Source organism: Podarcis pityusensis, assembly GCF_964106645.2.
Source record: "Podarcis pityusensis genome assembly, chromosome: 17".
Classification (NCBI taxonomy): Eukaryota; Metazoa; Chordata; class Lepidosauria; order Squamata; family Lacertidae; genus Podarcis; species Podarcis pityusensis.
This window is the reverse complement of record NC_138042.1, coordinates 12,250,818-12,264,452: the sequence shown is the minus strand read 5'-3', so window position 1 is coordinate 12,264,452 and position 13,635 is coordinate 12,250,818. Positions and strand designations below refer to the sequence as shown.

The following is a 13,635-nucleotide window of genomic DNA, read 5'->3' as shown; positions in this document are numbered from 1 at the left end:
GCGGAGGCGGCGGCCAAGCCGGGAAGGGAAGAGTGCGCGAAGGTGAGTGGCGGCGGCGGCGGCGGCGGCCATGTTGGGAGTGGCAAAGGACGCCCGCTGCCCGTCCGGCACTTTCCCCCGTCATTTGCCTGAGGCGAGTAGCGACTCGGCTGGTGCCGGCGATGGAAGCGTCGTCAGTGCGATATATATTTACCTATATGTTGCACCATAGGCGTACGCTTGAAAGCAACGCTGTGTCCCCCCAAAGCCGCTCACTCACGTGTTCCCTGTCGCTCAAGCGGTTGCTACGCAACTACTGGAATAAAATACTCCTATATGTGGTGTGTCTTGGGAGAAAAGCAATGACAAACCTAGGCAGCATCTTAAAAAGCAGAGACATCACCTTGCCAACAAAGGTCCGTATAGTTCAAGCTATGGTTTTCCCAGTAGTGATGTATGGTTGATGCTTTTGAATTCTGGTGCTGGAGGAGACTCTTGAGAGTCCCATGGACTACAAGAAGATCAAACCTCTCCATTCCGAAGGAAATCAGCCCTGAGTGCTCACTGGAAGGACAGATCGTGAAGCTGAGGCTCCAAGACTTTGGCCACCTCATGAGAAGAGAAGACTCCCTGGGAAAGACCCTGATGTTGGGAAAGATGGAGGGCACAAGGAGAAGGGGACGACCGAGGACGAGATGGTTGGACAGTGTTCTCGAAGGTGCCAGCATGAGTTTGACCAAACTGCGGGAGGCAGTGGAAGACAGGAGTGCCTGGTGTGCTCTGGTCCATAGGGTCACAAAGAGTCGGACACGACTAAACAACAACATACCGGTATGTGGTGTGTGTGTAAAATTCCATGCACAAACGTGCTCGCGTTCACACACAAAAATAGGATCCTATGGAATGAGCCTATAGACACTAGACACACAAAGAAACAGAGCAATAGGTTCCTATGGGATGCTACTACACTCACACACACACACACGGTTCACACTTTTTGGATTTGTTAAGCAAAGGTGCAGGTCTCCATTCACCCTACCTTGCTCTTCTACCCACAGAATTTTAGCTTTAGGGCTAAAAGGTGTATTGGCTTTCTGGGACATGCTGTCAATTTCATTTACGAAGGCAAATGTTGATATCTTGATCCCTGCATCTCAAAGTCGCTCTGTAACAGGTTTGAAAACTATGTTCACACACACACAGTCTCTGCAGTAAAGTCTTGTAGGACCATTATGCAACTTCTTTCATGCTCCAGGTCCCCTTTATTCCTTTCGTTAAGCTTTTCTTTAATTATAGAAGGCAATTATGTCATCTCATGGTGGGGCATCAACTTTGGGTTTAGACTCAAGACTTGTATGTGCACACTCAATGTTTGTGAGAGAGATAAGCATCAGGTATAAAGCCCCCCCCCCCCAAGAGAGTAAATAAGCTCTTAAAAGAGTGGCTGGGGCAATCCAGCCAGATGGCGAGGTGTAAATAATAAAATTATTATTATTAAAACTGTCTAGGTAGTCCTTTCAGGCCACAGATGCAACACTCAAGGTTCTACTGGTCGTCAATCCCGAGGGCTGGCTCTTTTGGCGTACTAATTATGCTTTTAATTCATTTTTTCTTCTTGTGCCACATCAAGATCTAGTGCCTTGGTTAGGGTCCAGAACCCTTAATCTCACTTCATAGGTAGGCATTTGTGGAGCATTGTGGTTTGGGCAGCCGAGGGGTCTGTTTGGTCAGCGCTAGCTGTGGAGCGGCAGAGGGCGTGGGCAGTCCCTATGGGTGCTGCACTTGCCGCGTCTGTATGGGCTGCCTCTCACATGGCGACCGTATGGGCTGCCGCACGTGCGCAGTCCGTACAGTCGCCGTGGAAGTGGAAGCCCGTACGGCCACTGCACGTGAGTGGCAGCCCGTATGGACTGCGCATATGCAGCATCCTATATGGTCGCCACACATGTGCAGTCCATACGGGATGCTGCTTGCACGGCATCCGTATGGGATGCCGCACATGCACAGTCCGTACGGGCTGCGCCGCCCTGGGTGCCGGAGAGGGTTCCTCCGCCACTGGCTGTGGTGTAAACCACCGAGCCTTGGGCTCGCAGGTCGGAAGGTCAGCTGTTCGAATCCCCGCAACGGGGTGAGCTCCCGTTGCTCTTTCCCTGCTCCTGCCAACCTAGCAGTTCGAAAGCACGTCAAAGTGCAAGTAGATAAATAGGTACTACTCTGGCGGGAAGGTAAACGGCATTTCCGTGCACTGCTCTGGTTCGCCAAAAGCGGCTTAGTCATGCTGGCCACATGACCTGGAAAAACTGTCTGCGGACAAACATCGGCTCCCTCGGCCAGGAAAGCGAGATGAGTGCAGCAACCCCAGAGTCGTCTGCGACTGGACTTAACTGTCAGGGGTCCTTTACTTTTTTCAAAAATATGCCTAGGATTGCATAGTGATTCATTGTTAATCCAGCAGCCAGTTTTTAAGAGACTAAAATACAGTGGTACCTTGGTTTACGAACTTAATCCGTTCGGGAATTCTGTTCCTAAACTGAAACCGTTCTTAAACTGAGATGCGCTTTCCCTAATGAGGCCTCCCACCACCGGTGCCCTTCCACCGTTTGGATTCCGTTCTTAGACCAAGGTAAAGTTTGTAAACCAGGACCCTACTTCCAGTTTTGCGGAGTTCGTAAACCGAATCGTTTGTAAACAGGACTGTTCTTAAACCAAGGTACCACTGTACTAACATGAGAAATGAAAATATTGATTGGGAATGTCAGTTAACCTTTTGCCTTTCCATGAGGATAAGCTGGTATAGAAATACTGGTATAGAAATATGATGCTGGGCAGGGGGAATTAGGCTTAAAATAAAATGTTCTATTTGTTCAAATGTATCTGTGCATTCTGGTTTGCTCTTTGCAAGCCCTCATAAGCTGTCAGACCTGTGATGGTGGTAGTGGAGACCTCAGTGATCCTCAGACACTTTGACAGCACCATTTTATCTTTAATGTTCCATAATTTAGAGATAATGCCTTGACAATTTGGTGGAATTTTAACATGATAAAAATTACTGTAGAAAACTGATGCCTGTCACAAAAACATTTTCTTGTCTTCTGAACTCCTTGGGTTTATTGGAAATCCATTCTAGCTCACAAATGTACATTTAGAGAAATACATGCTGCTGAATTCAATGAGTAAATGAAATGTGTGCAGAACTCCCACCAATTAATGTAAAAACGTCTACATCATCCTTGGCAATTCTAGAAATGGATGGTGTCATTCTAAAATGCCAGTGATCAGTTCAAGTACAGAAACGGACGCCCAAATTAAGTGGTTCGCTGCGGGTACTGAAGACATCTCATACACAAGGGCTTCTCCATTGAAACTGACATCTTGTACATTAATATACAAAGAACAAAGCTTTGGCTAACTGCAATGGCAGACTTTATAATAAAAAAGTAGTCCATGGGATTTTTTAGCACGTATTAATTTCTGCTGTACATTTTGTGAAATAATAATTTGTGAAAATGGAAAATGCTGATACAAAAGTAAAAAGACTGACTCCCAGTTGCAAAACTTAAAAAAACCACACCCAACACTTGAAAAGGCTTATTATATAGGACATCCACATTCTTGGCAATTTTTTTAAAAAATAGGCGCAGCACAGAACAACAGTAATGAAGAATAGTCCCGGCTTTTTCCTTATTTCATACTGTAGAAATAATTTGCTGTAGTCTTTGTATCAAACAACCCATTTGGTAAGTATAAATAACCTAATTAATTTTTCTTGTTCGAAGCTGCCAGGCACCAGTCAGATATCGCAGTCGTATAAAAAGAAGGTCCCTGCCCATCTGCAACCAACTCCAGACTGGAACCAACTTAGAACCTATGGTGATTAAATACAGAAAAAAAATGTAAGCTGTTAAATAGACATATTTAAGAAGTGTTAGTCGCTTTTTATGGCCAGAAGATGTCACAGGAGACAATAAGAATATATATATATATATATATATATATATATGCGCTGACCCAAACAAAGATGACCAACTTTTATATAGGGCGGTATATAAATTCAATAAAGGATAATAAAAAATAATAATAAGCATGGATACATGGGGAAGAGTGAATGCTCTGCAGCCACTGCCCCACCCACTGCGAGGTGACTGTACGCTGTCATAGAGAAGACACTACTCAGGGATTCTGGTTGCGTCTGCAGTTTTCCACAGGTACATGGAATGTATTAACATGAAGTATAAATCCTACTAAGAGGTTAAGGGGCAGGAGAGAACATACAAAACAAGCATTGAATGGAGGCAGCGACCTTCATTTTTTGGTAACTGCCCCAGATGGGTTTTGTGGAGACCATATTTAATATTCTGACATTAAAGGGGAATGTTCAGTCTCCTGGGGAATTGGCCTAACTGCTTTCTAGAATAATCCCTATTGACAGAAAAGTGTTGACGACTGACTGACCTTCAATTTCTGTCCAGTTGACAGCGACCTCTGCTATTGGTATTTTAAAGCACTGAGCTATATACAGAAGTTCCACATCAAATGCCCTGCAACAGAACAGAATGAATGTTCAGTACTGTGATGAAATCACAAATCTTTTATGCTTGTATTACTGACCGCCTTCTGAGCATAACAAAGAACTGGAATAAAACTGATATAGGTATACATGTTGCAACTCGCTATTTTCTCTCTGGTGAAATAAAAAAACTGAAAACGCATTTTCAGCCTTTCTTCTTCCTCTATAAAGAAGCTAGTATTTCTAGGTGTGTTAAAAGAGGGACAATTGCCAATAAAATAAAGGCAGTGCAGACCTATTCCAATTTGCAGTCATCTGCATGGGTATCAGCCTTTTTTTGTTTTGCTTTCATTACATTCAAGGCAGCCTAGGCAAACATTTGTACTTTTACGGTACTCTCCTTGCCTCGTCTAATATCTCAGAAATATTCAATTGATTGATGGCGTGATGGGATTTTTAGAAAGAGGGACTTTATAACAGGGTGGATTACTAGCAATTACAACACACAATGCACAGAAATCAAAATATGACTAACATTGGACATCACATTATATCTCCATAAATCGCCCGTTGATGAGGAGCTTCCTTGATTACAAAAGTAAGAAATCCAACTAAATGTGCAAAAGCTGTGGCATGTGCCTGAAAAGGGGACTCGAGATCCCAGCAATAACATTGCACAGCGCACACATGAACTAAGCTCTTGAAAATGCATATATCACTAGCTCCAACTGCCATTTCCAATCAAATAAAACTGAGGGCGATACCTACCAGCGCTCTATGTGAAGGAATGAAAAAGTCCGGGAAGCGGCCTCACGGGTTAATAGTTTAAAACCACACTGGGTGTCTTTGATTTCCTTAACACAGAGGAACCATACTAGAAAGTGGAATCCATACATGAGAAGTGTACGGAAATAAGACCGCTGCAGAAAAGATAAGATAGCACAGGAACTAGCTCAATATGTCCAGTCACTTTATAATGTCATTGTTCATAACGCCTATACTGTACATTTTTTTGTGACTTAAGTTTTAAAAGAAATGACAACACAGAATCCATTATAGTTTCAACATGTACAAGCAGAAGTGCTGACACAATATAGACCTGCAGTAACGCTTTTGAATATGTTATATCCAACTTTTTAAGTGTTCTTTACTCAAAGGGTGCATGTGAAAGTTTTGCCAACTTATCTTTCGCTGATAGCTGCTGCTTACGAGTACAGTAGTACCTCTGGTTACGTACTTAATTCGTTCTGGAGGTCCTTTCTTAACCTGAAACTGTTCTTAACCTGAAGCACCACTTTAGCTAATGGGGTCTCCCGCTGCTACCCCGCCACCGCCGCACGATTTCTGTCCTCATCCTGAAGCAAATTTCTTAACCCGAGGTGCTATTTCTGGGTTAGCCGAGTCTGTAACCTGAAGCGTATGTAACCCGAGGTACCACTGTACAAGCCATTGTTCTAATAAAACACTAGAATAATTTAAAATGGACAAATACAACCCTGCAACTAGCAGAACCAAGCATTAAACTAAAGCCAATTTCAGCTAGTTTTTCCAAGTCCCCAGTTGTTCTCATGTGCATAGTTTCAGACCGCTGTTGCTGAAGATACAGGCAATCAAAAGGAAGCAAGGCAGTGGGAAGTCAACGAGTTCTGATGATCTACCTAGACAGTCTTCATCTGGAGGACTAGCCTCTACTCCCCCCAAAAAAAACAAACCCTTGCAGCTCCCAGGGAGGGGAAGGTCTTGTCTAATCTCATATTATTATTATTTTTAAATCATGCAAGTTACAGGGGGCTAGAAGCTGAGCGTAGGAAGGCATGTACTCCACTTCTTCTGACTGCAAAGGACCACCAGCCAAAGAACTAGCAAACGGAAGCTTACCTGTGCTATGGAGTCTTGCTCCAAGTGAGCTCTAGAGCCACAGGCAATAGCCATCTGGTCCTAAAAGGGAAAAAAAATACATTAACAGTTAAGAAACATACACCAAACCATGCCTCTGCGGCAAGGAATACCTACGAACGCATTCAGGTGATACCTCAACCATGCCCATTGCTGGTAAGGGATAGTTGTGACACCAAGATTCATGCAGTCATGGGGTTACCAATTAACATAACATAGAACGAGACCAATAGTGGGTCCAGCAGTCAAGAAGGTGGTTTCTGCATGTGATGTAGAGGGAAGTGAAGGGCAGGTGGGGCTCGTCAACATTGGAAAGGAGCCCATCTTGGTGAAGGAAAACTCTGATCCTAAACCTCTGTTGTCTTTCTGTATACAGTGGTACCTCAGGTTAAGAACTTAATTCATTCTGGAGGTCCGTTCTTAACCTGAAACTGTTCTTAACCTGAAGCACCACTTTAGCTAATGGGGCCTCCCGCTGCCGCCACCGCATGATTTCTGTTCTCATCCTGAAGCAAAGTTCTTAACCCAAGGTACTATTTCTGGGTTAGCAGAGTCTGTAACCTGAAGCGTCTGTAATCCGAGGTACCACTGTATCTTCGGGAGAAGAAAAGGCTGAGTAAAAAAACCCCTACACAAATTTGGATTGGGGTCCCTAAGACAGCTATATGGCGCCTTGTACACCTCCTTCCTGGCAACTTCCACAGCCAAGCTGGTGCCAAACGTATTGCTCAGCTTTCCTTTGGACCCCATCAGTGGGGCCGACAGCGGGGGTCTTGTCATCTGCACAGCTCAGGACCTCCATACATAATGCCCAGGCTTGCACCCTGGGGGAGGAGACTTCAGGGCTGCTAACACAGTGGTCTGACTTCACCCCCAGAGGCACACTCCATTGTCTCTCAAGACAGACAGATGCCAACTACAAAATCTATAGTGTGGGGCTACTGTAAAATGTGTATATAAACATATAGGTGTGCTTATATATTTCTATAAGGGACGCAGGTGGCGCTGTGGCTTAAACCACAGAGCCTAGGACTTGCCGATCAGAAGGTGGGCGGTTCTCATCCCCGCGACTTGCCCTGCGACTTGCCCTGCTCTGCCAACCTAGCAGTTCGAAAGCACGTCAAAGTGCAAGTAGATAAATAGGTACCACTCCGGCGGGAAGGTAAACGCCGTTTCCGTGCGCTGCTCTGGTTCGCCAGAAGAGGCTTAGTCATGCTGGCCACATGACCTGGAAGCTGTACGCAGGCTCCCTCGGCCAGTAAAGCGAGATGAGCGCCGCAACCCCAGAATCGGCCACGACTGGACCTAATGCTCAGGGGTCCCTTTACCTTTATATATTTATATAGCTAATAAATCATTTTCTTATTAATTACAGGGGAACTCAAGGAGACTAAAAATTTATGGAATCATGAAGCCTAACACCGACGCATAACTACAAGCAGTGACCGCTTACAGAATAAGCAGAAGTAAAACTGAGCACTTAGCTTGAGCAAGAATCTTAAATAGGAAGTTAGTGAACACAGGGTTTTGGTAAGAAGAGTTTGACAAATGGCTAAATGAGGAACCTGGGGCAGAGCACAGTGTACTGTGTCAGAAGACGAAAACTGTGGATCTGTCTAACAGAACCAGATAAGAGGCAATCGCCAAGAAATAGTTGAAGTTGTAGGGAGTAAGTCAGGGATACCTAATTTGAATGGAGAAAGAAGAAGGGGACACAAATCTCTCCTAGAAGCTGTGTGCTTCAGTCATATTGATTTTGAGTTGGAAATAAGAGTGTTCAACTTTTCTCTGGATTACACCTAAAATTTTAAGGGCTGAAGAACTGCAAGCAGCAAGATCTGCCTATGGTATAAGAAGTACCTTGGCATACAGACATGTAAACAAAGCAGGATTTTAATATATTTTTGAAGGAAGCAGAAAGGAAAAGAAAAGAAATAAAATTAAAATGTGACCGAATGAAAACTCACAGGCCAGGGCTGCAGACTCTCAAGACCCTTTTCTACTTTTTCAATGTCTTCAAATTTTGTGGCTCCATCAGCATCAGCCATGAGTATTTTTTCCCCTCGTGAACTGAACACACCCTGTATGTAAGAATGATCAAAAGTCTTATATTAGGGCATATTCGGCAAATTATGCTGCGAAACTACAGGACTTCAAATCTCTTTGACAGAGCCACCCCTCCACCTGCATGTATTAGCCTAATTCTTTGCATTTTGAATGTAATATAATAATAATAACAATAATTTATTATTTATACCCTGCCCATCTGACTGGGTTTCCCCATCCACCCTGGGTGGCTTCCAACAGAATATTAAAATACAATAATCTATTAAACATTAAAAGCTTCCCTAAACAGGGCTGCCTTCAGATGTCTTCTAAAAGTCTGGTAGTTGTTTTTCTCTTTCACATCTGGTGGGAGGGCGTTCCACTGGTGCCACTACCGAGAAGGCCCTCTGCCTGGTTCCCTGTAACTTGGCTTCTCGCAGGGAGGGAACCGCCAGAAGGTCCTCGGCCCTGGACCTCAATGTCCAGTCAGAATGATGGGGTTGAGACGCTCCTTTAGGTATACTGGACCGAGGCCGTTTAGGGCTTTAAAGGTCAGCACCAATACTTTGAATTGTGCTCGAAAACATACTGGGAGCCAATGTAGGTCTTTCAAGACCGGTGTTATGTGGTCTCGGCATACTTCAAAGCATTTTGGGTAGGCAGAGAAATCAAATGCAGAACAGCTCAGATGTCAAAGAAATGAAACCTTTATATGTATATCCTTTCAATTCCAGGTTTCTGTTCTGCTTCTTCCCAAGACTCGTGTCAGGAACGGTTTGATACAAATACAAATAGTGTACCAAATGAATTATAGTAATAAAATACAGAGATGCAGATTACTTCATGCCCATCTTATAAAAATGATCACTCTAGGATAAAATGATCACCATGGGCTCTCCTAACATATGGAAATTCATAGAAAATGACCACAGTAAGCCTGCAACTTATGTGGGGGTTAGGCTCCTGGGATTGCACCCAAAGCCAAAACTGCGTACAGTCAAACTACATTCAGTTCAATGGTGGATGGGATTGCCAAGGTCTTTTCCCCCAGATGCCCACCCACTTTTTAAATGTCCCCCCCCCAACTGCATAAAGCTGAATGTGCAAAAGTTAAATATGTGCAAGTTGGGGGCATGCTGTATTTGCCAATACTCGGGTTTTTGCAGTATTATTTCAAAATTAACCTAAATGCTCAGTGAAGAAAATGTTTGCTTTCACGAAGAAAATAATTAAGATATTACAGAAAGGAAAACTGCATAAATTCATTACCATTCTAACAGCTCCCCCCTTTCCACGATTCTTCACCAGAGGGAGGACTCTCACTTTGTCGCTACCATATTTTCGGGTATACTTCAGCGCAACCTACAGGGCATGTGCAAATCAGAATAAGAGAATAGCAATCACAAACAGGAACTGAATGTCTCCTTCTCTCCTAATTTATATTAATGATATAACAAAGCCTACATTAAAGATGAATGAATATTCATATTTATGTGCTTAAGTGTGCTTAAAAGAATGTGAGGCTAGACAGATACATGGAGTTCTCCTCCCTTTCCCATGCCAAATGTCTCACTTCCAGTTCAATTTTATCCTCACTAGAGTTGAAAACAAAAATTCTATTTCCCCAACTGGGAACATATAAAATAGGTAAGTAGATATTTGTGTAACACCTTCTACTTTCAGTGCTCATATATAGGATTTGTATATTCAGTTCTTAGACCTATCAGGGGGGAAAGTGTCCTTTGGCAGAACTTGAAGAGAGGAAAGTGTATGAAAAATCTTATGTTATTGACGTAACAAGAATAATGTGTTTTGGTAATGTGGGATGGCACATAAAGAGGAAAGAAAGAGGATGGCAGTATAGCCCAAGCACTGAACATGTCGGGTAGAAAATAATTGTATCTGTTTAGTGAAAGGGAAGAGAAGAAGAAAAGCCTCTACTTTTTAAAAAAATGCTTTTTCATGTATAAAGACAGAGGCTGCATGAATTCAATGTCACAGACCATGGCACTAACCCAGCCCTGAAGCGGTATAATGCTGGTATTAATCTTTAGAAAATGGTGACCCTTTATAAGCAGCAAAGCAACTTGGAGAAGTCTCTAATAACAGTTATTTTAAGGAAACCAAATTCACATCTGTGGTTAGTCATATCTGCATAAATAGGACACGTTTATCAAGGTGAAACCAGACAGCTAAAGTATTTCTTTATTAATCCATTTCAAATTATTATTTAATTATTAATTTTCTCAGAATTTGTGCTTGAGGCACCTTAAGTACAAATTCACAGAAATCCAATAGAGATTTTTTTATATATATGCACATAAATAGCTAGTGTCATCCCCTTGAGGGACAGCCCCAAATGTAAACTGCCTTGAGTCAGTCCCTCAAAATCGTAATCACGAAAACAGAAAATATGAACTTCTGTTTATGTTCTACCTTTTGCTAGCACTGTCAACATATTTAGAATCGGCGAGTCCTAAATATGTCTCCTACCTTTGTGGTTTGATCTCTGCTGCCGTCATCAACAACTATGACCTCATATGTGAATGCAGGATCTTGCCTCTGGAAAGGAAACACAGATCTTGTACATTTGCCTTAGCATCATATGTTCTCTTACCACGGTGACTAGAACAGGAGCAAAATGATATTTTTATCTCATGGTTATTAAATACTGCAATTAAATGTGATTTTTTTTTAAATACCTGTCTCTTCTCTAGGTAGTCCAAAGCTTCATTCAGCATCGATGGTACTGTGAGAAAAAGAAGGAAATAAAACCACAGATCTGGTTTGAGTAACGCTGAACAGGTAAAATTAAAAAAGGTAGACAACATTCAATGTTATACATGCACACAAGGAAAACAAGGACTTATTCTTACACCGTTCTTCCTCATTATACGAAGGCACAACTACGGAAAGGTTTCGTGTTGGGGGATCATGGATGCTGGGCACATGTTCCTTCTCATTTTCAGCATTCAAAAAGTATTTTTCATCCTCGTGTCGATTAAGGTTTGGAACTTTTGTTGCAGTTATGTGGGCAATGACAGCAATCTGGGAGGGGTGGGGGGAAAGAAGATTTCCAGTTAAGAGTTATATAATATTTACACAATAGCATTCTGCAGAGAGAAAATAATTCCTCTTAAAATTAGAAAGGGTGAAGATGCAATAGCCAAGTACCTATCACTATCAAAAGGAATACAATTGGCAAGCAAGGGTTTTGTGGGGAAAGAAACTGCTTTCAGCAGAATATGTACCTAAGAAGCTATTGCAACTCAGCATTTTTGAGCTCTTACAACAGTTGCATTAGTGCCTCTTGCAATTGCACAAAAGCAACTTGGTGTAGACACAACGTGTAAAATTAGATCAGACCCTCACAATTTCTGAGCTCCTGCTTTGCTGTCTACCTAGAACTTAAGTATTTTTTTTCTTTGTGGCCTGTTTCCTTTAAATTGCCTGAAATAACGAGAAAGCCTTTATGCTACATTTTCAAATCCTAGGGCTCCAATCAGCTGACTGGCATCTAGCTACATACAGCAAGCATAGATTCCTGTCAGTCATTTGGGAAAGATTCATTCGCCTTTTCCAAGAGTAAAGTTGGGAAAGAAGAAACTACAATATATTCATAGCCCAGTCAATTTAAGTTTATTGAAGAGAGGAAGAAACAAAAGAGGCTGAAGTTAATTTATAGCAGGTTCCTGTTATAGCAGGTTCCTGGGATGAAGGCTAGGTGGGCATGGATTCAGATTCCTGTGGAGACTTTTCATGGCTATTGACCTCCTCCACACAATAGTAATAAAAGCAGTAATTCTCTGGCCTGCTATCAAAAAATATTAAGATCAGCAAGTCAAAGCACAATATAAAATATAGGAGATTATATTGGTAAGGGGTGGGGAGCATTTCAATTACTGGTCTCCAGTGGCGCAAAAGGTCAATGTCTGGCTGCTAACCAGAAGGCTGGTGGTGAGAACCCATCCCATGGATGGCTGTGGGCAGGATTGCTGGATTGTAGGGGGTGGACTAGATGGCCCTTGGGTTCCCTTCCATCTCTACAGTTCTGTCATGTATGATCTGGTTGAACATAGAAACATAGACTTCTACTGCAGGAGATCCTTAATCTGAGGGTCGTGGTCTGAAAGATTCCTAAACTGCAGGGGCTTGGAGTAGATGACCCTCATGGGTCCCTTCAGACTCTACAACTCTGATTCTAATCAAATTCTGATGGTGGCCCTGATATTATATATTGATTCATTTAATACAATTTTTGCATTATAAATGTTTTATACACCAAAACTGGGCAGAGCACGAGACTCTTAATCTCAGGGCTGTGGATTCGAGCCCCAAACTGGGCGAAAGATTCTTTCATTGCAGGACTAGATGATCCTTGTGGTCCCTTCCAGTTCTACAATACAGTGGTACCTCGGGTTAAGTACTTAATTCGTTCTGGAGGTCCGTTCTTAACCTGAAGCACCACTTTAGCTAATGGGGCCTCCTGCTGCCGCCGCGCCGCAAGAGCCCAATTTCTGTTCTTATCCTGAAGCACTATTTCTGGCTTAGTGGAGTCTGTAACCTGAAGCGTATGTAACCCGAGGTACCACTGTACTGCGATCCAATGCTTGTGAAACAACAACAAACAACAACAAAACCCCTCAAAGCGAAATGCAAACAGCCCTCCTTTGGGGTCACTGCTGTTTTACAGGCTCCAGCCGCTTAAATCCCATATAAAGAGGAGTTGTGAGCTGCTGGGCCTGGGGATGCCAAGCGCCACAGTCATGAGAAGGGGCTACTCGGCGGTTAGTGAAAGGCACTCTGCGCGAGCTCAGAGGTCCTCTTGCTTGGGAGGGGGATGATGGTGAGGGATGGAAAGAAGACCAGGCTGGGGGAAAGGAGAAAAGCTCCAGGACTAGGACCCCGCGCCCCGTCCCCCCTCACCAGGACCAGCCCCGAGACCGCCAGAGCCACGGACGCTTCAGCCAGCCAAAGCAGCTCCATCGCCCTTGCGCCGTCGGCAGAGACTCGGAGCACAGGGACACGGAGGCGGAAGTGGAGAAGGACCAGGAGGCAGAGAGAGCGCGGCGCTGCCGCCAGCACTTCCGGAGGTACGTCGAGCGTTGCTATTGGTCGACACCAAGGCCATCCTAGAGCCATAGCGTGTAGATGCGTGGACAGAGGCGGACTTGCAAGTCGGCTTTGGACTCATTCTCCTCGCCCCC

At 43.5% G+C, this 13,635-nt stretch overlaps 1 protein-coding gene across 1 annotated transcript; it reads right to left on the bottom strand.

Annotated features, from left to right (window-relative positions):
- Positions 1–2,941: 2,941 nt before the first annotated feature.
- Positions 2,942–13,585, bottom strand: ALG5 (ALG5 dolichyl-phosphate beta-glucosyltransferase). Its single transcript, XM_080987914.1, has 10 exons — positions 13,355–13,585; positions 11,305–11,476; positions 11,131–11,177; positions 10,922–10,990; positions 9,698–9,790; positions 8,350–8,463; positions 6,365–6,424; positions 5,255–5,406; positions 4,432–4,517; positions 2,942–3,844 (listed from the first exon to the last, which is right to left on the bottom strand). The coding sequence occupies exons 1-10, from the start codon at positions 13,568–13,570 to the stop codon at positions 3,732–3,734; spliced, it is 1,122 nt and encodes a 373-aa protein (XP_080844040.1). The 5' UTR covers positions 13,571–13,585; the 3' UTR covers positions 2,942–3,731.
- Between the last annotated feature and the right edge of the window lie 50 nt (positions 13,586–13,635).